We start from the raw sequence: 26,229 nt of genomic DNA on the forward strand, positions 1-26,229 counted from the left end.
ATTTAAGATAAAAAAAAGCAATGTAACTTCACAGACTGTTCAAGTGCGGAGTTGTTGTAAACGTTGGCAGTTATAACTATAATGCTAATGTTACACCCGATGTGAAAGCTACTGAGCAAATGTTCAAATTGTTTGGCCAATTTTTATGTAAAATTGAGTTGAAATATGGTGATTTTTGTAGTGGTTTATCGTAAGATGTGGACTTGTGAGTAACTTATACCATCTGCTAGGTTACGGTCTCAGTCTGAAGCCGCTTTGATTTGGATCACACTACCTTGTTTCTTACGACCCGCCCTTCTCTGCTTCTGATTGGCTTGTAGTCCTTACCTGGGAACTGCATGTGCAACTCCCTACAAAGATTTTGTACAAGTAAGACACATCACTCTGTAGCTGAAGAGCGGAGCGTACAACACACAGGGTGAAAAGAGGAGCTGCAGCAAAATATGGTGTATTTTGAAAATTAAACCATGTAAACCTGTTCTGGTACAACCCCTAAATAAGATTTTGAACCTGAAAATGAGCATAATACCACCTCTTTAATAATGGTGTTTAGCAAAAAAGCATACCTTGACTATGAGCCGAATGTTTGTTAAAAGTTGGTGTGAGCAATGTTTGATGTGTGTTAGTAGACTGTACTGAATTTACATTTAACCATATACTTTTTTGTTTCTTGTATGGCCAAAAGCCGAGTGGACATCGGTGGTAGTTCCTGTCCTGTGGTCAACACCAGCATCAAGAAGTGGACAAAAAAAGAACAACAACGGAATTAAGAAGTCCTTACAATTACTTTCAACCACCGCACCCCATCCTTAAAAGTGATGGGAAACCTGTTCAGCAGCGCAGAAATGAATCCACTTTACTGGAACAATAATGAACCTGAGGAGTCAACAACCAGCCGAACTGAAAACAGTACAGCCTCTCAGCCCAGAGGATGCTGTATCATATAGGCTATCAATATAGGCCTTTTAAAAATAATAAAAAGTAAAGCAGGTCTCTCCCTACATTTTAACTGATCGTGTATTCATAACAGCAGCAATGAGTATGATTTTTATGAAGATTGATAGATGATTTTAACGTTTTTTAACAGCTGACTTGAACAACATTGAACCTGCAGGGCTACCGTGCATGTTATATTAATATGCAAAATGAAACACAAACAGATTCATCTCTGAAATGACAGTTTATTATTAAGTCAACAAGAAATTACAAACAATGTGTAATTTGCATTGATTACAGTCTTCTGACCGGCTACCGAAGCGCTTTTGCCCCTAGCTGCACGCGCATCCAGTAGTTTTTGTATACAAGAAACCCGTCTATATGACTGCGACGCTGTTGACTTTCACCGGCACACAGTGCAGCAACACTCATTGCTGTTTTGGCTCCCTGTGTGTGCAAAGCGAGTGTGTTTGCCAGCTGCAATGTAATGTTAAGCTAAATTAGTAAGAGAGTAATGTTGATTAGTTGCATGTCATTACTACCTATCTTGTCGAGGAATGAGATCCAAGCTAAACTGATGTCCTGGACACATACTGTACATCCTGATAGTTAAGTTAAACTATATTTGAGTTTCCAGAGTATTCTAATAACTGGTTGTTAAAGGAAGGACGCTGGTGACCACGGAGGAGCTTAGGCTAGTAAAGTTAATCAGGGATGTTAACTAGTCCTCTTAAGCAATTGAGGAGGCATTTCTTTTGGATTTTAATGTGCAAATTCAATGCTTATTATCCAGAAATCACTGAAAAAAAGATGCATCAAGATGGATCGCCGCCCTCTGAACTGTAAACAGTGACAAGGGATTCTCATACTGCCCAAACAGTATTCCCATTCAATTACTTTAAAATGTTCTTCTCTTCCACTGCATCTGTTCGGGCATGTCCATATGGTCGCGATTCATCTGTGACGACATCTGAGCCTCTTCTTACATGATGTTTTCTTGATCTCTCAACATCCTGAGAATGAGTTTCCTTGATGTAATTAATTATCACTTATTCCATGGGCCTATCTCCATCACAGTGTGAGTTAAACGGATGACTCTTCAAAAATGTGTGCTCACATGACCAGTTTCCAATTTAGTCTATTGTTGCTGAGAATCAAGGGGTGACTCAACTTCCCCACAGGCTCAAATTACTCCCCTACAGGCCTATTAAGTGTTTATTGTCTGCCATGTAACAAAAGGGAGTTGCAAACAGAATTTCTTTTTATAACCCTGTTGTAAAATGACAATTAAATTACCTTGAAAACGTTCACATGGCTTTCAAAGGCAAACGGATTAAAGTCGGAGAGACTGAGTCATATAAACTTACATGTAAAAGTCTCAAAAGTGAAAATTTTAAATTTAGGATTTCCCCAAAAGTATTAGACAGTTTAGCCCTAATTGATCTAATGTGTAATTTAAGATTATGCAGAAACACCAACCCTACTTGCTGTATCGCTTACACCACCTTAAATCAACAACAATTTTCCAGTCAACTGCTATCAGGACAATAAAACACAAGACACATAAAGTAAAAGAAGCAGTAAATCAGGACGCCTTTAAAAATCACAAGGATACTCAATTTATAGCACCGTTAAATATATATTTGTTATATTATACTGTATACCACCTAATCAAAAAATGTAAACGAGAATGAGATTGGGCTCTAACTACAAATGTTTCCAGCAATCCAGCAGATTTACAGCTTGTTGTCGTAACAGCATCTAGAAGGCATAAAGCAAACATGGGATTGTCCTTCATTTCAAAAGCACCATAAACGTGAAGATAACATGACAAATTATGATGTGGTAAATATGAGGTATAATTTAACGAGGTCATGTTTTGGAGCCATTACAAGGCACTTACACATTCAGAAAATGCCTTGCTCCTTCCTCCGGTCAATATCTCTCTTCAGTTGGCAGGTGGCACAGACTGGACAGCACCAGGTCACCATAAAGTCGTTACACAGTGACCCCTGGAAACACAAGTATGAGTGTGAACTTCTGTTGGATAGCGTAGAGTTAATGTCACTGATCTGTAGCAGAATTACTTTATTTGTCAAATGCAACAACTTCATAGGATTTTGTCCCGTTGATTTTAATAAAAGTTTCCCTTTCATTTTAAAGCTATGGTTCCCAACCTGTGGGTCAGGGGCCCCACAAGGAGTTGTGAGATTAGTCAAATGGGTCGCAAGGTTATTAATGGAAACAAAACTACGCCTACAGTCTGCGATGCTGTACTTTGGCACAGTGATGCTGTAAGTTAATGGCATCATGCTAATACGCTCACAGTGACAATTCTGATGTTTAGCAGGTATAATGTTTACTGTGTTAAACATCCTAGTTTAGTGTGTTAGCATGCTAACATTTGCTAAAGTAGCCAATAGATGCTAGTTTTGCAGGTATTTAGTCATAAGCCAAAATATTGGACATATTAAAATACTGGCTTAATGTTGATGAAAATAAGGGTTAATCAAAATTATTACAGTTCATCCTGAGAGGGACATGAATGTCTGAATTTCATGTAGATCCATTCAACAGTTGTTGACATTTCATTCTGGACTGACCGACCCACACTGCCATTAAGCCACAAAGCCACACTACAAGCATGGCAAAAAACAAAATACTGCTACACAGAACCACGTTTATTTTTTTGACCTCTCTCTTTACCTTTTCCTCACTATATAGTTTGACACTGGTCCAAATCACAAGCAGTCTGCGATGGTCTGATGATTCTGACCATTTAAAGCAGAATAGTTTTGGTAATATAACAGTAAGGCTCACTGACTAAACTACCATTAAGCTGATAATGATTAAAGCAAATAATTGCTTAAATCATTGAACTCACCCTGCCTATATTTGGGGTAGGCTTCAATATAAGTGTTACCGCTAAGCCTAAGCTTTAAGCAGCTGACGGCTACACAGAGAGTTAAAGCAGTCGATGTGCTGCGCTTATCGTGCGCGTTGTTCGGTTTAGAAAGAATGCAACAAGAGGTCAACTTCTGCTTTCTTCTCTGTCACGAGAGATATGATTTCCTAATATACAACAAACGAACAGCCACAGCCGGTGGCAGTCAAAAACTAGTTGGCTTTTCCTGTCTGGCAACAGCTGTATCTGATTGCACCTGCCCCCCTAAGTAGATGATCCCCAATTAGAAATGCTAGCATCCTAGTACCACCTATTGGCCAAACCTGGACATAAAACATTGAAATGGCTCCTACAATCAGACAAGCCTTTACATCCTTTACCATGACAGTAAATCTGAATGAATACTTGGATGGATGGAGTATTGTTGTTGTTTTACAACATAGTCCAAAGGGAGTCCTATAGTCAGCTTCAAACTGTATCAACTGAAATCTTACATTGATGTTGTATCTGGTCCTGTAGACGCTGCGGATGGGCATGCCCAGACCACACAGGCAGCACTCATCCATGTTACTGGCAATAGTACAGCCAAGGCACACATAGCAGAACAGACCGTAGCAGCCTGAGGCAGAAGGAAAAGAAATGTACTAATGAAAATATACACAATCTACACCGCGCATGCAAATGCAGTCTTAACTGTGTGCATGTCCTAATCAGATTTAATTTGTTTAGTAAATAGGAGTGCTCACATGTTCCACAGTCATCGCAGAAATCACACAGGCCGGTCTGGAAGTCAGAGGGTTCATATCTGCCTGGTTGGTTGGTCACAGCCATGGTTAATTCTCTGTGGGATAAAAAGGGCTTGTCACTGATTTTGTTTGTTCTTATCATTGTTTTTTAGCCTGAACACTGAAGAGCTAGGGCCTAGTTTGAGATCATTACTTCTGTGTTTTACCCAGCAGAGATAACTATAAAATTACAACCTCTTCTGAACATCAAACAACATTGATTTACGGTAAGTTATCCGTTTGGGATTCCCAGTCAAGCAGTCGTTAAGAGGTAAATCTTACCAGATGGTTGGAGAGTTGAAGGACGGTGAAAATGATGAAGAAGGCTCCCAGATGACAGATTGAGAGTGGAGGCAATGTGAGTTTTTATAACCGTTTAAAGCAGGTGACTCACATTGGACTTTGTCACTTTTATTGTCCAGAGCAAAGAGATCACTAAACACACCTTCACCAAGCCTACAATACTATAATAAATTTCAACAGTTTTATATCCTTTACACACTCTACACGTCATTTTTGGGAACACACACAACACAGTGGGGAAATACTGCACTTAAGTACTTCTCCTACTGAGGTACTAAATATGTTACTTTCTAATACTCAGCTGCATTTCAGAGGTAAATAGCGTGCTTTTTACTTCACTATATTTATTAGAGAAGTAGTTTCATCATTTAAAACCAACAATGAGCATATAAAATATGATACATTGTTAAACAGTAAATTAACCCACCCAGTTATATATAAATAGCTGGAATCAGCCCCATCTCAACCAACTACAGCATTAAAAGGAATTTATATTATAATATTTATATTACTGTAAAACGTGTCCAATGGTATAATATCTAACAATATAACACTGAGAGCACAATTTAGCCTGCACTACTTTTACTGTCACATGTAGGCTACTCCATAAATTTAGCCAATAATACTTCTGCACTTTTACATAAGTAATGTTTTGAATGCAGTACTTTTACAGAGTGTTGTTGCTACTGTTACTTGGGTTAAAGACCTGAATGCTTCTTCCATCCCTACCCAAATGTGGTAAATCACAAACTTTCATTGTACCTGTTATCTTGAGTTATAAATATGAAGGTTATATGGTGGACGCACCTTGCCCTGATTCACAACAGCAGATGATATTGCAAGTTATCTGAAATGAAATCACTTTGAAAGAACAGAGTACATTGGTATAAAAGTTACATGTGATTTGGGGATTATGTGAGTGTTTTTTTGTTTTTTTTTAAAAATACATTTAAAAACACTTCCAATCTTCATGCATATAAAATCCTTGCTATGCTGTTTAGACACACGGTGGCGCTGCTTCCCACAAACTAACCGACACCTACTCAGTCAGTGTAGGAGAGCATGTAATGAGGACCTGACTGTAATGATATAGGCTCTACATAATGAGCAGCTGTGACTGAAACTAAGGAATAGGCATGATTTCCAATTTCCTACAGACTAAAGATAGACATGAACTAAATTACAGCAAAATACACAAGGTTGGCATTAGCCTACACTCCACAGGAGACCCCACAATAAGATTTTCACCAGACACAGCAGATCAAACTTTCAAACATAATTTCTCACTGGCAATACATAAGTATATTCTAAAGAACCTGAGACTATATGTATTTGATTAATTTCAGGATACTATTGGGTTAAAGATAACAAACTTATGTATGTTTTTATTGCCTGTCAGCAGTTTTCATTAGTTAAATTCAAAGTTTGTGCCAAACTAATGTCAGGATATGTTATTTTCCCCCTAATATTGTTCCTTGTTGATATTTGTGGTTGCTGGGTGATCATCTCCTGTAGATCATGTCATCATCTTGAGTACAGAGATACACCTACAGTAAGTGGGTTTCCATTTTATGTTACTTTCTACTTCTACTTGACAACAATTCAGAAGGAAACACTTTCTTACTTTACTCCTCTACATTAATTTGAAAGCTAAAGTTAGTAGTTACTCTTCATATTAAGATTTTATATTAAAAAAACGTATAAGTAGTACAAAATATGATTCATTATAGATAAACTACCCAGAAGTAGTTAAAATGAGCTTCTCCCTGACCCACAAGCACCTCCAATATGTAATGACAGTAAATAATAGTAATAATTCAGTAACACTGACAGGGGCCATTCTGCATGAGTACTTTTACTTTTGATACTTTAAGTGTATTTTGTTCACTGATGGAAGACATCCTTTAGATCCAGATCCTTTACTTATGTAGAAGTATCAATAAAAGAATATAAAAATACTGTTATAATAAGAGTTCAATTCGAAATCCTACTTAAAGTATCAAAAGTAAAAGTACTCACTATGCCGGAAAACCTGACACTATTACATTGTTATTACTGACGCATCAATGTTGGAGCAGTATTTAACTGTTGTAGCTGCTCAAGGTGGAGCTAGTTTATTTTACAGTTAACGTTACTACTTTATATTGAGTTAGCTAATTTTAACTGCTTTATATACACTTAGCTAGTTTTAATCACTTTATATAACGTTAGCTAGTTTTTACAACTTTATATACAGTCAGCTAGTTTTAATCATTGTATAGAGTTAGCTAGTTTTAATTACTTTTAAAGCGTTAGCTAGTTTTTACTACTTTAGATACAGTCAGATAGTTTTAATCATTGTATAGAGTTAGCTAGTTTTAATTACTTTGTATAACGTTAGCTAGTTTTTACTACTTTATGTACAGTCAGCTAGTTTTAATCACTGTATAGAGTTAGCTAGTTTTAATTACTTTATATAATGTTAGCTAGTTTTTACTACTTTAGATACAGTCAGCTAGTTTTAATCACTGTATAGATTTAGCTAGTTTTAATTAAAGTGTTAGCTAGTTTTAACTACTTTATATACAGTCAGCTAGTTTTAATCACTGTATAGTTAGCTAGTTTTGATTACTTTATATAACGTTAGCTAGTTTTTACTACTTTAGATACAGTCAGCTAGTTTTAATTACTTTATATAACGTTAGCTAGTTTTAATTACTTTATATAACGTTAGCTAGTTTTTACTACTTTATATACAGTCAGCTAGTTTTAATTACTTTATATAACGTTAGCTAGTTTTAACTACTTTATATACAGTCAGCTAGTTTTAATCACTTTATAGAGTTAGCTAGTTTTAATTACTTTATATAACGTTAGCTAGTTTTTACTACTTTATATACAGTCAGCTAGTTTTAATTACTTTATATAACGTTAGCTAGTTTTAACTACTTTATATACAGTCAGCTAGTTTTAATTACTGTATAGAGTTCGCTAGTTTTAATTACATTATATAACGTTAGCTAGTTTTTACTACTTTATATACAGTCAGCTAGTTTTAATCACTGTATAGTTAGCTAGTTTTAATTACTTTATATAACGTTAGCTAGTTTTTACTACTTTATATACAGTCAGCTAGTTTTAATCACTGTATAGTTAGCTAGTTTTAATTACTTTATATAACGTTAGCTAGTTTTTACTACTTTATATACAGTCAGCTAGTTTTAATCACTGTATCCAGTTAGATAGTAAATTATTTTTTTCTGCCAGTTTCGACAACTCTGCCTTTGACTGGTTAATACTCGTGGCCTTCGTTGGTTAGGATTGCCTAAGGTTAGGTTAGTATTAGGATTAGCTAATCAGAAGCATACACAGTTAACTAGTTTTAACTACATTATATACACTTAGCTAGTTTTAACTACTTTGTACAGTTAGGACTAGCAGTTTTAATCACTTTATATACAGTTAAGTTAGCTAGTTTTTACTATTTTATACAGTTAGCACTAGCTGTTGTAATCACTTAATATACAGTTAGCTAGATTTAACTACTTTACACAAGGAGTTTAGACCTAGGGGTTGGGTCCCTTCAAAAGGTCACTGTAAATCTGAGGGTCATGAGATGATTAATAGTTGGACTTTTCTCTATTCTTTGCATTTCTGTGAAATATTAATTTCACCTCCTTGGGCCTCGAACTGTTACTAAGTAAGTACTGTCTGGGAAGTAAAAAGGACTAGATATATAAATATAGTGTAGTACACAGTTTTATAATGTGGTATTGCTACATTTACTAGAAGTAAATCATCTGAATGTGAAATCCCCCACCTACTCCATTAGCGGGGTAAAAGAGCTGAAGTTTATGTATATTGGTGTTATTTCAGGGCAGAACTGATAGACATGCGCACAGCTGATCGAAGAGAGGCACATCTGCACTGACGTCACCCCCCCCCCCCCCCCCCACACACACACACACCCACCCCTCCGAAAAAGCTGCCAATTTGAAGCTGACCTGACTGGGACATACCCGGTCTCTGCAATGTAGTGAGGAGGAGCAGCTCCAAGCCAACTTTTGTTGGTGTTTGCATGCACTTTTCTGAAAATCAGTCTGCTGTGGCGGCTGTACCCTCTGCAACTTCAACTTACTTTTTAAGCCACTCTGAGCCACCCACAAGAACACAAAGTCTAGAATATAAAGACGACAGATGGGCTGAAAATAGACCCTTCTGCTGGAGGAAATCCAAGAGTTTGAAAACCTGAATAACTACTTTTTGTTTTGTGACAGTGCCTAGCTTTAGGATACTGCTGCTCCGGGTGTCTGGTCTGAAAGGGGGACTCACATTGCAGCTTTTAGAGGATGGCAGAGACCAAAAGGAGATGAAAAGAGGAGAGCAGCAGAGGTTTGTGTGCGGAACTTCAGAGCTGCAGAAGTCCTTTGTCCTGAGCTCTCCCTGCACAGTTGGACCGAAGCTGACAATGGAGATGAGCGTGGTAACTATCTGTTAACTCTCCCGTCTGTAAAAAGCAGGACGATATCTTTGTCAGGTAGTTTTTGTCGGAGCAAGATTCGCGTGAGCATTTAAATCCTCTCAGGGAAGCAGACTGCGTTTACAAACCAGCATTTAGCCAGTTGTTCTGGTCATGTTGGCTCTGCGAGTTCAGAAAGACCTTTTTTGGGGGGGCATTTGCGTGGAAAATGTGTACTTTAGCGAACATTTACGCATCGGATCCACATCTGCATGGTGTAAGTAGTGCAACGTTACCGGTCAAACTAACTAAACTTCTTGACAGAGCACGCTTCACGCCTTTTGCAACAACGCCAAAATGATTCAAAGCGACGTCAGGTGGTTTATTTTGATTTGCAGACGCTCCTTGAGGGTTGTGTTTGAGGTACCGGTGTAATGCACACGGGCCGGCTGCCAACTGTCTGGGTCAGAGTGGCCAAGTAAGTAGCGCTGTCTGTCTGGAGCGCTGGAGCTGAAGAAATGCACACGAAACCCCTCTTTTCCAAAGGCTGTCATCCGGTCACTTTCATTGGACATCATGCGACTATCACCTGGGTCCGCTGACGTTTGTTTATAGTTTGCACACGTGAGGCGCGTCAGTGAGTAAAACCACAATCTGCAGACGTGAAACCATGTCGACTAGTCAGCACCGTTATTCATCTATTTTAATGTTGTTATTACACTGCATAGCCTCGTTGTTGTCCCTCTGAATTTTCAGGTCATAGTCATTAAACTGTCATCTCGTGCTCAGATAAACTGATGTGTTCAGTGAGAGCTGTGAAACAAATTTTAAGATATTGAACTTCCTATTAGATTTTCATTCAATCGCCACAAACTAGGCTTTCAGTTAATCATTATTTTAATTAAAGCTGATAGTCAATTAATCTATTTGTTGACCAGCATACATAACCTGCGACCATTTTTAATCGTCAGTTCAGTCATTTTTCAAGCAAAAATCGTGCAAAACGTATTTTGGTTTGTCAGTTGTCATTCTGGGTGTCTTTTCACTCTTTTGTTGACAAAATGATTAATTGTTAACTACTTAACATTGAACCAACCGAAAATGTTCATTATGGTTTCATCTGCCAATTATTCACTTAATCGTTTGGTTTATAAAATGCCAGAAAATAATGGAAATTGCCCACCAGAGCCCAAAGTGGCAACCTCAGATTACCTTTTTTTTGTCTAACCAGAAGTCTGAAATCTGAAGATATTCTATTTAAAATGAAATAAACCAACAAAAAGCAGCACATCCTCACATTTATGAAGCTGGAAACAGCAAATATTTGCCATTTTTGCTTTAAAAAATGACTAAAATGATCATTCGATTATTAAAACAGTTGCAGATTAATCAATTAATTTCACCTTTTCAACTGACAAAGTCTGATTCAGCATTAATTACAAGAGCTGAAAGGTCAGTTAACCTCTGATTAACTTAACTTCACAGGAATGCAGATGGATCGGTCAAGACAAGTTTCCAATATAGAGCTTCCTGTTTGGAGTTGTACCTGAGACTGACTGTGTCTGATGGATTACGCTGTTTTCTACGAGCTGATGACATGAATTCAGAGGCCAGTGAGATGTGGAAGCGCTCGCCTTCAGGAATCTGAGACCTGGATGAGCCTTCTAGCACGACGAGAACATTTAAGTGAAGGAGGCAAACCACGGACTTGTTATGGTGTGGCATCGGACCGATCGTGTGCTTTTAACCTGTTTGTAGCACCCTCTACCCCTCACCCCATGTCACATCTTTCCCTGAATTATGGAAATTTTGTGGAAGACGCTGACTTGGACTCTGAGCCTGGTGGTGATGGTTGCTTCTGAATTTCAAAGCATCAACAAACTTTCACACAACTCTCAAGGTATGATGTAAACAGGTGGACAGGAAGATATTCTCTTGTAAACAACAGTATGTTTATTATATCTTCTTTTCTTCTCTCTTCTTTTCTTTTCTTATTTCTCCTGTAAAAGAGGAGTTCCTGTCCTACCTGCAGCACTACCAGTTGACTGTCCCAATGCGGGTGGATGAGAACGGGGAGTTCCTGAGCTACACTGTGAAAAACCACCGGCCGGGCCGACGGAGACGGGGGGGCGGTGGACCCCATAATGGGACAGCTGCCTGCGTTAGACCCGGAGCCTTCAGAGACCCGGCTGTTCTACAGTCTGTCAGCCTACGGAAAGCACTTTCACTTAAACCTGACACTCAACCCGCACCTGGTGTCAAAACATTTTACAGTGGAGTATTGGGGCAAAGGAGGGCTGGAGTGGCGTCATAACGTTGTAGATAACTGTCACTATGTTGGATTCTTGCAAAATCAGCAGAGCACAACGAGAGTGGCACTCAGCAACTGCAAGGGTCTGGTGAGTATAAAGGGAGATGTTTTAGTTATTATTCCAAGTGACCGGTTCACACTCAAACTGCCCGATGAGCCACAAAGAGTTCACATGGCTTACTTCAAACAAACCCCGATACTAATGTCAGATAACTAATATATGCCTAGCTTGTGCTGCTCTCATGTCAGCCAATCTTTCAGACTCAGCGCCAAAGGATTAAACCAATTGTGGTTTGCTCAACAGAATCTTGGCTTCCTTCCACTTGGCACACTGAGGAGCTCATGTTGAAAAATCACATCATCTCAGTGATCTGTTAGTGATAAGCATCAGGGCTTTTCTTTCCATTTGTGCGTTAAATATCACGCTTTATCCTCAGATTTTAAAAGCCTCAGTAGTTGGGATCAAATTTCTTGTACTTGATCCTTTTTGTGATCTGTGAATAATGTGCATAAATCATAGATATTACTCCATGTGTAGTTTAAAGTGCTTTGTCCGAAAAACAAAACTAAACAGCCTTAACAAGGCATCTAATTATTCTGTCTAAGCTTTTAGTCCTCAGGCTTTTATCCACAGACTGTGTGACTGTCCAGCTTCTCTTTGCTAATCAAGAAATTGGAAGACATTGTAATAGCTATTATTCCTCCTTGGTTCAGAATAAAAAAAAAAGGCCCTGCTTCTTATTGGCAAATGTAATCATGCGCAGAAAACATTTAGCCAAATGTGTTGGCAAGACCTACACGGAGTATCATAAATTGAATTAGTGTTTGCCTTTTTTTCTAACAGCACCAAAAATGGACAAAACTGTGTCTGCACTTTAATGTAATCAGCTGTCTGGACAGTTTGAGATCTTGACATCATACACTATCAAACCCCTAAATCGAATATGTTTCTGTGTCCTAGAGTGATGTGCGGTTAATTGCTTTTGTTGTAGGTTTTACAGAGCCAAGCCAGTGTTTTGTACAAACTCATTTTGGCAAGGACTTCTCTCTATTTATGCTGCATAAGGGGTATTGAAGTGCAGAGAACATTTTTTTAATGGACTTGATGTAATGATTGTTAAGGGTTCTTAAATGTGACTGCAGGCTAATTGCTAATGTATTGTATGTGCTAAATCATGACTCCACCAGGAGAGGAGATTACATGAGGAAATAGTTATTTAAAGGGGTACCCCAGCTTTTAAAGCTGGGGTAGGCAATTGATTTCAGGAGCATTTTTTGTTATATTTGTTGAAATTCTCTTTACATCCCAACAGCAATCAATAAATCAAATACTCTGACCCAAAAATTAAATAAAAAACAGGATCTGTGGATGTCGACTGTAATAACATCCAGTCTTACCTGTCTGTTTACCTACCTACCTGCACGCACTCTGTCCGTGCACTCACTGCTCATGAAAATGTGCTTTGGGGGAGTGGCTTTGGAGTTAGTGGGTGGATGCTTTCAAAATCTAGCTGTCTCCTGTTAGCCCTCTAACGTTGCCTACTCCAGCTTTAAAGGTTGCACTTACACAAGTTGGGAGGCTTGCAAGAGACACAGAAAAAAATGGTAAAATTGAAGCCGCAAAGACTGAGATATCCTGATGTTTAGTCCCTAGTAAAAAGGCTGGATCCTACATTACTCATAATGCAACTTAATTGCATCTTTCATCAGACTTATCTGCCTAGAAAATGCCCACGTCTTTGAAATGGCAGCTCAGAGCGGAGATACCCCTGATGATGGAATCAGGGCTATCTTTGATGATGTCATCAGGGCTATATCTGCAGAAGTTTTTAGACTTTTTCCTTCAGAGCCACAGAAGAAATTCTACAGTGTTCAGACAGAAGGCAGCGCTATTTTTTGCACCAATTGCACAGACATTAGCTGAAGGCTAGCTAGCAACACACACTGACCATGTTTGTGTTGAGTGTTTCTGCCTCTGTTTTAACATCTGAGTGATCTCTGAACTCCTCAGAAACTTCAGTTCTTTCTGTTATTTTTCTCCAGTCATGAACACATCTTTTCATCAATTTGCGTGACTGTGGGCGAATTTGCTCCTAATGGCATCTTGCCATTGACTTTGTATTCCAATGGCACCTCTAAAATTGTCTTTGCGTCCCGTCTGAACACACAGTTACTAGTAAACTGAACTGCCTTGTGTAAAATAGGCGTGCAACTTTAATAGAATATAAGTAAATAGAATAACAAAACATGTTAGTTGCTGTTTCCTGCATTTTATTAAGATTTATGCATTTAGCAACAGTGTTTACTTGTGTTTGTAACCCATTTCTCTTTCACTGATTTTCTCCCCCAACAAGCACGGTGTTATAACAACAGAGGAAGAACAGTATTTGATAGAGCCATTAAAGAACATATCCTCCACCACCCCCGGTGAATGGAACCTGGAAGAAGCACAGCAACATGTTATTTATAAAATGTCTGCCATTCCCTCACCGCAGGAGCATAGCCAGGAGTTCAGCTGTGGCATTTCAGGTTGGTGAACCTCCATCTGGGTTGGACTCTGTGTGGGTGAAACTGACGTAAAGGAATAACTATACATAGCAGGTTAGAGGAAGTGCTGGTTTGGTTCTAGGCCCAGGTTCTGGTAGACATAACCAGGCCTCTTGTGTGCTATAGTTGCTCCTGGCCTGGACACCTTTCAACCTGTAAGAAAAACTCTTGCTCCAGCTTTCATAAAAGGCCCTTCAGTGCAAAAAGAGTAGTTGGCTCTGACTTTTATAGAAGCACAAATCCTATTTATAGATCCAACAATCATGTTCAGATTTTAAAATTCAAGCTACTCAGTTCCACAAAATACTGTGTCTGTATTTGTATGGATATTTTGAATTGTCAAAAGAACCAGGTGGATATTTTGGTATTTGGGCCAAGGTCTTCTAAGAAACAGCAAAGGCTGTCATCAGCAGGAAGCTAGCATGCCCTGACATGTACCATCTTATAGCTTTTTCCCAGAGCATCTGGGTCATAAAGCAAAGGCTTTAGCTGCAAGGTTCAAAGGAGCAAATTCCCAATGTGCATCTAGTATATACAGCTCTCAGATAGTGCATCATCATTTTGAAGAAGATCACTAAACCTGTCCTTGTTTCCCTGTTTTTCACAGACCTCATTAAAAACAGTGCACCTTGCCATTCCAGCACACCTTCCCCTGTCCACTCGTCCCCTGCACCCCAAAACTACAGCAAGCAGTCAAACAGCACCCACAGACAAAGGCGCTCGGTCAGCAGCGAGCGCTTCGTGGAGACACTTGTGGTTGCTGATAAAATGATGGTCGGTTACCACGGACGCAAAGACATTGAGCACTACATCTTGTCTGTAATGAATATTGTAAGTTTGATCCTACTTTTTGGTCATGTTGTTGTTGTCTGCCACACTGTGGAATATATGATTTCACCATTGTAGCCAGTTTAGTTAACGGATATCTACAGTAGGTCAAGGTCAAGGTCAAAGTTTATTTATATAGCACATTTACAAACAGTCACTACTGCCCCAAAGTGCTGTTCAGATACAGAGAACAGCATAAGATAAAAAGCATAATAAATAGCCGAATAAAACCCTTCTAAAACAGAATATGCCAAAAACAATAAAAACAGACAACAGATAAAAACTATACTTAAAGCAATAACAACAATAAAATGTCACAGCTCAGCATGTGTTAAAAGCCAGTGCAAAAAGATGTGTTTTTAAAAGTGATTTAAAGCTGTTGAGTAATGTGGTATAGTGCCTAATGGTTGAAGATTAGATGTTGTGACATGTGGACACAATTTGTCTGACTTTGTGTCTTTTCTTCTTTTCTGGAGGTCAGGTTGCCAAACTTTACCGTGATGCCAGTCTAGGAAATGTTGTGAACATTATTGTGACCCGGTTGATTGTTCTGACCGAAGATCAGGTGAGAAACATTTGCTTTCTAGCCTGTCTGTTTTGCAGATTTCTTTCATAAATTTCACTAACTTTGAACCATCTATGCAATTTTATTGTAGTTATCATAACCACAAGACCTTTTTATAGTGTCTGTAACCTCACCTGTAGTCAGTGTACAACTGATACGCTTGGCGTTAGTGAGCTGCAGTATTTTATGTGATTGGTGGTGGTTGAAGGGGAGAGAGACTATTCACCATATGGCCACCACTTCAGATGAAAGATGTGCTCAGACATCTTCCCTCAGGGAGCCTCAAGTGAGGGTTTTTACATGCACTGAACATATGTATGTATGTGTGATGGGAGAAACAGTGCCTTCTTTCCAAGCATCTGTTTTTTTTCTAAAGGGGTCATAGCGGCTCAAGTACAAAAAGGTTTTTATGTAAAGTGGAGCCATACTTTGATCCAGTAGGAAGGAAGTTCTGTCTGTCCTTGTTTTGGGGAAACTGCATAGAAAATACAGTTAGAAAACAAACATTTTATGGTGAAAGTGAGTCACTGATGTTGGGTTGTTCAGAACTGTATCGTCATTAATCATTGAGCAGGCTGAAAACAGCACTGCATCATCGGCTGGCGATGCAATGGTTTACCATCTTTCCACATCTCCTGCTTTTTCTAATATGGTCTTATTCTACTTTTTTTTTGACTCATCTAACCTGTACTGTTATACAAGGTTTTACCTTTACTACTACTACATCTTCTCTTAAATACAAAAAACCTTTTGCTTTTCCAACAACTTGTCCTCTAACCTCCCTCTGATCCCAGTGCAGTAGTCTTTTTATGTGGTGCCTCCATTGGTTAGCACTGTCAACACATGACATGAAGTTCAGGCCACTTATTTTTTTGCATTTTTGTCTTGATTGGACAGTAGACAATTGGAACGAACAGGAGATGAGAAGGGTACAACATGCATGGACGTTGCAGGGACGTTATGGTATGCGTCTAACCACTAGGGTACATGACGCCCGTGTATCACATAATTCGATAACTTTTGCGTAGAAATGTACTACTTAGGAAAAAAATCCAGCTGATGTCATTTAGTCCATATATATTTTCCTGTGAAAAGTATCTTTTCAAGTTGTATGGTATACAGTGCTGTACAGTAAACAATATGACTTGAAAACCTGAATGGATACGACACATCATACGACACAATCTGACATGATTCAACATAATATGACACGATACGACACAAAACAGACCACTGACAGAACATTATATGACACTTTACAACATGATACGACACGATACAATGTGACAAAAACATGATACAATATTTTACGAAATGATAGAACACAACTGAATATGACATGATACAACACAATACTACAAGACGACACTATACAACATAATACGATACATGATATGAAACTGTAATGTACTGAAACCAATATTTTTGTGCTGCATCATAGTTTTTGTTTTGTAATACTCTATTCTGTTGTGTTGTTTTTTGCAGCCCAACCTGGAGATTAACCATCATGCTGACAAGTCACTGGACAGTTTCTGTAAGTGGCAGAAGTCCATTCTGTCTCATCACAGCGATGGCAACAGCATTCCTGAAAATGGGATGGCTCATCATGACAATGCTGTCCTAATCACCCGGTAAGTGTAAGATTACATGTATGCTTATGGACCACATTTTGCTCACATCCCAGCATAATGATCCAGCATGGATATGTGTACTTCAAAGAGTAAGTAAGAATTGTTTCTTGCAGTGGTTAATTTTATTCTAAGTAGGCCCACATTTTCTCATTTTGAGCAAATAAGCTGCAGGTTAGCTGAGCTGTGCAGTCATGGTCCAACTTCAGACTGTAGTTGTGTGTGCTGCACACAGGTGGCCACCAGCTTCAGTACTGAAACCTCCAAATGTCCAGTTCCTGTGCACAAACTTTACCTGTTTCTGTTATAACTGATGGGAATAAAGACCTCACTTCAGAAAATAAAATGTGCTGTTTCAGACATACTGTACCTGTCACACTGCAATTTATGGCGAGGGTGTTACCACAAAGCAGAAAAACTCTGTCATTACCTGGAATAAGCTTTATTGCTGCCAGAAATGTTTTGGCAACATAACCTAGCAACCTCCCCCCCCCCCAACTGATTTTGTCTAGAGAGAGGATGGCGTTCTGTGATTGACATGAGCTAAAGCCAAACTTTTTGACTCTGTGGGCTCTGTGCGAAACAGCCTTTCTATCATTAGTGTGCTCTTGCTTGTTGTCTGTCAGTTGATGTTCTCCAGCTCATTTGGCTCCTGTTTGTATTGTTGGTTTTAGCTTCACTTAGCACCAGCATCAAAGCCTGCATAGCGGAGTCTCGATGCAATCGTCATGGGGTTTATGTCTCTCTGTGGCTATACGTGTTTTTCTAGGAAGAGCCTTTTCTCATTGTTTTTAGATACCAAACACCCCATTGAACTGGCTTTTAAGTCACAAACCTGCTCATTCATATTTAGCAGCCTTCAGATAGTCCACAAGGGGGAGCTGCAAGGTAAATGTCAGACTGTCTCAACATGCTAAACTGCGCCACGTACGAGGGAAGGAAAGTAATAGCAGCAACAGTTTAGACATGTCAACATCGCCACCTATACTTACTGCAATTTTAACATTATTATGAAGCCACATCAGTCAATTGTTGGATTTGTGGTGGCAGGAGATTTGCATAACACTTGCAGCCCTGGCATATTGTCGCCTTATAAAGTTGTAATAGCTAATGTGCTAGCAAACTCTTGACTACTTACCGGCCACCACTTCTTTTAGCTCTGTTTTGGTCTCCAGCAAATACTTTAGCTTGCTAGATGTTCCACTCTCTTCACTATCTAGTTGCTAGCTATGTTTGCCAGCAGGTAGCGGTTTATTAGAGCTTTGTCTGTTTTCTGTTGCTGGAAACACAATTAAAGAGGGAGTGAGACCGTACAGTTATTGTGCTGTGAAGTAAAAATATTAAATTGTTCACCGCTCACCTGGCTTACAGTGCCTGAAGGACCTTAGAATGGTACAAAAGAGAAGAAAAAATAAGGTCATAACTTCAGTTTGTCCAATACTTTGGTTTATGACTAATTACCTGCAAAACAAATGACCATCAGCCACAGCAAATGTTTGTATGCTAACATGCTAAACTAAGATGCCGAACATGATCATTGTGCGTTAGCATGCTGAAGTTAGCATGCTGAAGTTAGCATGAAACTGTATTAAGCCTATAACCTGCAGTTTTCCTCATTGCCTGCCGGTGGCACACATGTCAGTTTTGTAGAAGCTTTTATTGCCTGTAGATGGCGCACATCAACGTTGCCTTCCTTGCTGATAGGAGGCCCATTATATACTTCAGTGCCGTACTTGAGGTTAATTCCATACAATAAAATATTGGTTAATCTTGAGTAAATACAATATTGGTGAATACTGAGCAAAAACTAGACAAATGTGGGCGAGAGTTAATGAGATAATAAGCTGTGGGGAGGAGGCACCAGCTGAGCTCAGAGATGCTAACATTGTAGATAGTATAAATAGCTGATGGTAGACACCAGGAAGCCCTCATTAACCACCATGTCTGGAGGAACAGTCAGACATTCCTTGCAATGGTGGAATACATCTAAAAAGGTTTAGTATGACGCTGGCAGCACTCAGCACAGAGGACACTTATTGTCAATTTATACTTAACAGTAAGTATATCGTCTTTCAGCTTCTCTATTGAAAGGATTTGCTGCTTTTCTCTAGTTTCTGTCATTGTAAACTGAATATCTCTGGGTTTTGGAGTGTTGGTTGGACAAAACAAAACATTTTAAGACCATGTCTTTAAAATTTCATAGACCAAACAAATCAAGGAATTCAGATTTATTGGTAATGAAAGAAATCTTTTGTTGCAGCCTTAGATCCAAGGCATAACAATATAATGTTGTGAGTATATTGTTATTGTTCATAATATCTTTCTCAATTGACAACCATCACTTAAGTAAGACTTGATTTTCAGTGTTTCAAAATGTTACATCTGTGAGATTTGCCCACTATTAGTATAATGTATTCTAATTATGTGTCTGCGGTCCTCACTAGATATATGAAACTAATTCCAACTTCTTAATTCATCTCAACACTCAAATGAATATAATTAGTATTTGACAAAAATAACAACAATATCATCATAGGGAATGAGGCATTCATGGTCTGTTGAGAAAACCAGGCTCACAGGAAGCAGTTAGCATCAGTATATTCTACTACTATTACTTCTTCATCATCAGTGATCGGTGTAGATCTCCCCCGCAGAGATGCAACAGCAAGACACAAAACCTTATTGTTGAAATGATTCATTGTTCTCATCTACCGCCTCATCATCATTCAGGTGAGGTGGGGCGGCTGGAGCTCAGAGGTAGAGCGGGTCGCCTAGCAGTTTGAACCCTGGCTTTCCCCCAGTCTGCATGTGAAAGTACTAAGATACTGAACCCCAAATTGCTCCCAAAGGCTGTGGTGTGTAAGTGTGTGTGAATGAATAGTTCATTTTTACCTTGCGTGGTAGCCTCTGCCATCGTTGTGTGAATGTGACATGTAGCGTAAAGTGCTTTAAATGGTCGGGAGAGTAGAGAGGCACTAAATAAAGTCAATTAACCTCCGCAGCACTGTTGGTGTCTTAGTCAGTCTCTGCGTCGGATAGAGTTTTGAGGCAGCCTTGCTTGGAATGTGGCCGGTTATGTTAAAAAAAGATACAGAAGGGAAAATAGGAAAATAAATCGAAATAAACAGACGTCCTCAAAGAGGTCATGACTGTACCTCACCGGTTTGGAGCTGCTCCACTGGGAGTGAAGAAAAGAGAGGGAAGAGGACTTTATAGGGGAGAGTGAGAGAGGGGAAGGAGAATTAAATTAAATTTGTTGTGCCCTTGGTTTTAATAGATTAAAAGCTTCAGGAATGATTGGATCATTCATTTGTAATGTATGATGTGTTCTTAAAGCACTGTGGCTCAGAGTGCCCCCCCCCCTCGCTCTATTGGATTACCTGTATGTGAGCTGCGGGGGTTAACAGTAGGGACACAGCATGAGCAAAGCCTTTGACTTTATTCTTATTCATTCCTGAGCCCTGTGTGTTAGCCAAGTGACATTTTGTGAAAGGCTCATGATGTATAGGGAGGAGTGAACCAGGTGTTTTCTAGAACCAAACCTGTTATATGCTTCATTATATGCTATTGTTACGCTAAAGGTTGAGATTATATCTGGCAAGACTGGTGGAATTAACCACCTGGAATGGCAAAGATCCAAAAGCTGTACATGTACAAAAAGAAGTGTAGCGTTAATTTAATTGTTAGTGTTCTTTCTCTTTTTTGCCTCTCCTTAGGTATGACATCTGCACCTACAAGAACAAACCCTGTGGTACCTTGGGTGAGTAGACTTAAGCAGAGTAAGATGTATTTATATTAACATGTGTTTTCTTGCCAAATTAGTAATCTTCGCTGATGTTGACGATATGGTTCTCTGGTTAAGGAGTTAATTCTTCTCTTTTTCCCTCTAGATAGATTTTCATTTTCACTTTCGGCCTTCAACGTGTCCTAAGACAAACCTTATTTTGCAACCTTCAAAGTCTCCTTTAGAGGATCACCAGACAGCTCCTGTGAGACATAATGAGAAGGATGTTTTCACTTGTGTTATTATAGCTCCTCAGTGACTGCCCTCAGTCTGTTGAAGGCTTGAGCTTAGAAACCCGGACAGCCGTGGTCATCTCCCCGTACGGCCTCCAGTTTATAAAAGTGCTCTTTCTCTCTCCTCTGCCTCTTACCTCAGTTTGTCTAAGGTGTTTACTCTTCCACCGTGGTTGAGAGAAAAAGGAAAATGTATGTGTTGAAAAGCCAAGGAGGGAGGCATGGGGGGGGGGGAGTAGAAAGGAAAATGGAAGGGGAAAAGGACAATTATAAGGAGTGTTAGAGTATGCAGGAGGGAGATAGAGTGGGTGATATGCTGGTTGTGGTATTGGGGGTGGAAAAAGGGACAGCAAGCACTGGCAGAGATCCCCCTCCCCTTTCTCTCTCCTCTTCAACCCCAAACCTCCTACCCAGCAGGCTCTTCTTTCCCCATCTTATCTTTGTAAAGTCCCCGCAGGCACCACAGTATATCTTGGAGGTAATATTGTGACTTCAGGGGTGGTTTGACAGATTGACCGCATTCGTCACATTCCCCGGTCGCTTTAATTGCCCGGGCATCTGCTTGGCTTCCTCGTTGTCTTAAACCCCCCTTCTCCTCCTCTCCTCCCTCTCCTCTTCGGGGATCATGCTCCCAGGTCAGATTGCTGGCCTTTAGGGTCGCCGAGTAATCATGGGGCTGGAGATAATACACAGTCCACCCCGGTGTTAAGAAAACAACTTGCAAAGCGGTGTGTGTGTTTGCACTCACCCACGACCCACGCACACACATACACTCACACACTCACACACTCACACACTCACACATTCTTAAACTAAGCGTAGAGTAGCCACCCTCCTTCCTTTCCCTCCCTCTCCTCCTTCTATCTGCACCTTCAGGCTCCCTCTTTCCCTGCACTAATGGTTTCAGTGGCCTCCTGATTTGCGAGTCTATTCTTGTTTAGCCTCTTAGTAAAGAGGATACAAAAGCCATGACACTTTTAGCAGGGAGGCAGGGAGTTCATGCAAACTACAGTATACTGTAAAATCTGAAGCTGTACTGACCACCAGAACATGATTTACTCACGAGGTTACTCACAAGTGTAAATGCAGATGTGTCACAAGTGTAAATGCAGATGTGTCACGTTTATCGCTATCACACTTGACTGTGAATTGCAAAACTCTGTCTGTGCATACAAAACAAATTGAAAGTTTAGATTTCTGTGGAAAAAAAAGTGTCCATCCAACCAAATTTCAAATAAACATATTTTCACATTTACCCCTTGCCATTCACAAAGTTTTATTTGCTCAGGTTAAGACGTAGATAGAAGTTCACATTGTAAACTATAAATATGTTTCCATCCACCTGTTTTTAAAACCCTAAATGGAATTTGTTCAGGTTTAGAAAAAAGTGCAACAAAGAGCAATGGAAGCAGGATAAAACTACAGAGAATACATCACGACATGACGCATGTGTGAACGTCCACTGAAGCTTCCACTGAAGAGACAAAAATTAGCATCAGACAAAAACACCACATCTGTTTGGTGTGTTAAGGGAGACGCCAACCTTCCTCGAATTAATACATGAAATGAATGAATGTTTCATCATTTCAGTCGGGACAGTCAGTGTTTGGTGGTATGGCTCTGTTCTGGGCCCAAGCCCAAGGCAGAGAGCAGCAATAAAGACCCCCTAGGGTACAGAACAGAGCAGGCATTAATATTAGAAAGACATGATTAATCAGATACGGCCTGAGAGGAGGAGCTGAGGTGGGTTATAAGCTTTTTGCAGAGGAAGCAGCAAGTGCAGGCAGGCTATAGAAACTTAAATAAGGCGCCTTGTATGGAATTTACCAATGAATGCTAAGAGCGGATTCAGCTGAGCTGCCAGCTGATGTGGCTGGCTTTAAGATGGCTGGTATCTGCTGATGTGCTTGGATTGTAAACTTGCTGGATTTTTTTGCCTGCCTGAACTAATGCTATGCTTGATGATTTAAACATAATTTTTGTTTATTTGTTTGTTTGTTTGTTTGTTTGTTTGAGTAGTAGTAGTGCCACCAGCAGTTTATCGTAATGCTCCAACTACTAATACTTGGATAACAGTAGTGCAGGGATTCTCAAAGTGTGGCGCGTGCACCCCTTTGCGTGCCTTTCAACTCCTGCTGGTCTTTATGTAACTAGTTAGCCTAACTTGTGAAAGTGCATTGTTGCGATCTCTTGAATATTTACCGGTATGTGTTCTCATTATTTGTGCATGCATAAACTTAACGTAGCTATAAATAGGCTACGTTGTGTTTTCTTTTAAATAAAGTGGAGGGGATTGGGTCAAGATGTAGAAGAGGGTACATTGCCTAAATAGTTTGGGAAATGCTGCAGAAGTGGATGGATACATGGATGGTTGATATTTGGATGGAAACTTGATTTATGAGGTCTGGGGATTATCCAGAGCATCAGGGATACTGTTAGAAAAGAAATGTTGCTGTTCTTTTTAGTTTGTTAATATTTTTGTAATGATGTGTGGGCACACCACAAATTAAATCCTATTCACCTTAAATTTATTGGAAAGGAGGGAGAAGTCTTGGAATATCTTAAAACCTGAGCAAATACACATCCCCCAACACACACACACAAATACATCAGACACAAACACACCTGCTTTGCTCTGTCATATGATCCACTCTCCAGTCACCTGTAGATGTAATCTGTGAAGAATTGCCTCCTGTCTCCCTATCTGACCTGTCAGGCTTTAGGAAAAAAGGACGTGCGACACCTGGATTGTGGAGAGGTTTTAACTTTAAACACCCTCTCCTCTCCCTTTCTCTCTCCCTTGTTCTCAGACTCTTGGTTTGAAATGAGGAAAATATCTCTATTTTCTGACAGGTTTCTGGTGGGGTACGGTGTTGGTGAGGAGGGGGTTCTTATATTCCCGTCCTTGGCTCGCGTTTTAGACGGTGCCTTGTTACATGAATTGAAATGTATAAATCTAAACCTTGTCTAGACATTTTCCAACAGTCACTGTAGTTTGTCTAGCCGGGGATGCTTAACTTAACTCCCCCTAGTGAACAGGAGATTCACTAAACTCAACTCCCCCTAGTGAACAGAAGATTCACTAAACTCAACTCCCTCTAGTGAACAGGAGATTCAAAAGTGTGGAGTCCCAATTTTATGACCATGACGCCTAAGAATGCTGCGTCTTGACCCTGTGATTGTATGTTTGTCTGGCATGCGTGTGTGTGTTTGTGTCTAGGCCTGGCCTCCGTGGCTGGAATGTGCGAGCCGGAGAGGAGTTGCAGCATCAATGAAGACATCGGCCTCGGATCTGCCTTCACCATTGCGCACGAGATCGGCCACAAGTGAGTTTTAAGACTTTTAAGATTTTAATATGAAATATAAAATTTGACGTTACACTATGATGCAAATAGTAGTGGTGGGACAAAATCAATAGGCCTCATGCAAGAATGACAGATTCATTGTTGTTCAAGTGTGGTTTTTCCACAAAAAAGTTAATTTAACTTTAAAATAACGATCATTTTCATTATCAATTAATCTGCCGATCATTTTCATGATTAATTGCTTAGTTCTTTGTTCCGAAAAATGTTGATCAGTGTTTACCAAAGCCCAAGAGGACATCACTCAAATGTCTTGTTTTGTCCACAACCCAAATATATTAAGTTTACTGTAAAGAAACTAGAAAATATTTACATCTGAGAAGCTGAAATCAGAGAATTTTTACTTACTTCCTTAAAAAATTACTCAAAACGAAAACGTAAAGCTAAATTAATATTCTGGTGACAGTGTCATCTTCAGCGTGTTTTTTATTGTTTTATTTTGGCATGGTAATTAATATAGTTCAGTAGTTGCTTGGAAAATGATCTCACTCCTTTACAGCTTCTTCAGCGTCTTCATGCAGGTCTGTCCAGAGGAAATTCCTCCGTTCCAATATCCAACAGTTTAAGGGCTGGGTTATACAAGAAAATAACTAGTTTGTGTGATGTGTTGTCCGAGCACATTGGAAATCATAAGAGTGCACTGCATGGCGTGGTGAAGAGCAGAGAGAGGTACGCGATATTGTTGAAAAAGCCCAAAGTCCAGCCCAAAGGGAGTTCCCATCTCCCACAGAAAGGACTGCTCTGAACCGCTTGACCTATAGCTCGTTTGTAGTCCAGCCGTTTCCCTTTCATCCTTGTGACGACACAGGGATGAAAGCTAAATGCGCCTCATATAATGTTCGCCAAGCGGCTACTCCGACACGCCCTCAAAAACACCGGTGGAAAAACAGTGAGCTGCAGCACACAGCTCTCCTTTCCCTTCCAAACACTATCTACCCTCCAGGCAGTGAATGGACATTAAGTTGTTACTGCGACATAGAGAGCTCAGCTCATTTAAAACTTTATGGATGAAAGATTAATAACTCACCACTCTGAAACTCTTGCTCCAGTCTATGTTGCTAAGCTGTTCGGCAACATGTGCAGCTGAACCGAAGCCGTGTTTGCTTATCGCTGACCCGCACTTCTCTGCTTCTGATTGGCTAATAGTCCTTATGCGCAGTATGAAAAGAAATATGGTGTTTTTTGAAAATTAAACCATGTAAACTAGGTTTATAAATTTAAAAAGGTTTAAATTTGAACCTGAAAATGAGCATAATATGACCTCTTTAAGATTGTGATGCACATTTTCAGACAGTCTCCCCTGGAAGATGTTCACAGAGTTGCACTTGTTTGTTGCAAATAGCAATTCTTTTGCTTGAGATCATCTTAAACCTTTTATCACGTTCACGACTGCGTGCTCTAATCATCGCTCTTAAAATAACATTTCTTTCAACTTGAGTTCACCAGACCTGCATGTAGACCTTTCTTCCTCCTGCAGATGTCTTGAACTGTATCTTCACATATTTCCTCATGCAAATGTCAGTGTCCACATACCTCTGTCTCTTTCCTCCTGAATATAAAGCAAAATAATGATGATGTATTGGTCTACGTATCCCTCTCGAGAG

At 39.6% G+C, this 26,229-nt stretch overlaps 2 protein-coding genes across 3 annotated transcripts in view; one reads left to right on the forward strand and one right to left on the reverse strand.

Annotated features, from left to right (window-relative positions):
- Positions 1-1,161: 1,161 nt before the first annotated feature.
- Positions 1,162-9,299, reverse strand: LOC119914751 (placenta-specific gene 8 protein-like). Of its 2 annotated transcripts, none has more exons than XM_038734233.1 (5): positions 9,241-9,299; positions 4,588-4,682; positions 4,336-4,460; positions 2,840-2,948; positions 1,162-2,697 (listed from the first exon to the last, which is right to left on the reverse strand). In XM_038734233.1, the coding sequence occupies exons 2-4, from the start codon at positions 4,670-4,672 to the stop codon at positions 2,844-2,846; spliced, it is 315 nt and encodes a 104-aa protein (XP_038590161.1). In that variant the 5' UTR covers positions 4,673-4,682; positions 9,241-9,299; the 3' UTR covers positions 1,162-2,697; positions 2,840-2,843. The 2 variants fall into 2 exon arrangements, with proteins under 2 accessions (XP_038590161.1, XP_038590160.1); XM_038734232.1 differs by lacking the exon at positions 9,241-9,299 and adding an exon at positions 4,909-5,126.
- adamts6 (ADAM metallopeptidase with thrombospondin type 1 motif, 6) overlaps positions 8,941-26,229 on the forward strand; it is a 65,846-nt gene continuing 48,557 nt past the window's right edge. The window contains 10 exon segments of the mRNA XM_038734231.1: positions 8,941-9,391; positions 10,853-11,267; positions 11,377-11,492; positions 11,494-11,766; positions 14,033-14,207; positions 14,833-15,056; positions 15,535-15,618; positions 17,104-17,249; positions 20,963-21,006; positions 24,484-24,589. Of these exon segments, the coding sequence (XP_038590159.1) occupies positions 11,168-11,267; positions 11,377-11,492; positions 11,494-11,766; positions 14,033-14,207; positions 14,833-15,056; positions 15,535-15,618; positions 17,104-17,249; positions 20,963-21,006; positions 24,484-24,589 (1,268 nt within the window). The 5' untranslated portion in view covers positions 8,941-9,391; positions 10,853-11,167.

Source organism: Micropterus salmoides, unplaced genomic scaffold (assembly GCF_014851395.1).
Source record: "Micropterus salmoides isolate LMB-PRFRI ecotype aquatic unplaced genomic scaffold, ASM1485139v1 Ms_hic_scaffold_20, whole genome shotgun sequence".
In the NCBI taxonomy this organism is placed as follows: domain Eukaryota; kingdom Metazoa; phylum Chordata; class Actinopteri; order Centrarchiformes; family Centrarchidae; genus Micropterus; species Micropterus salmoides.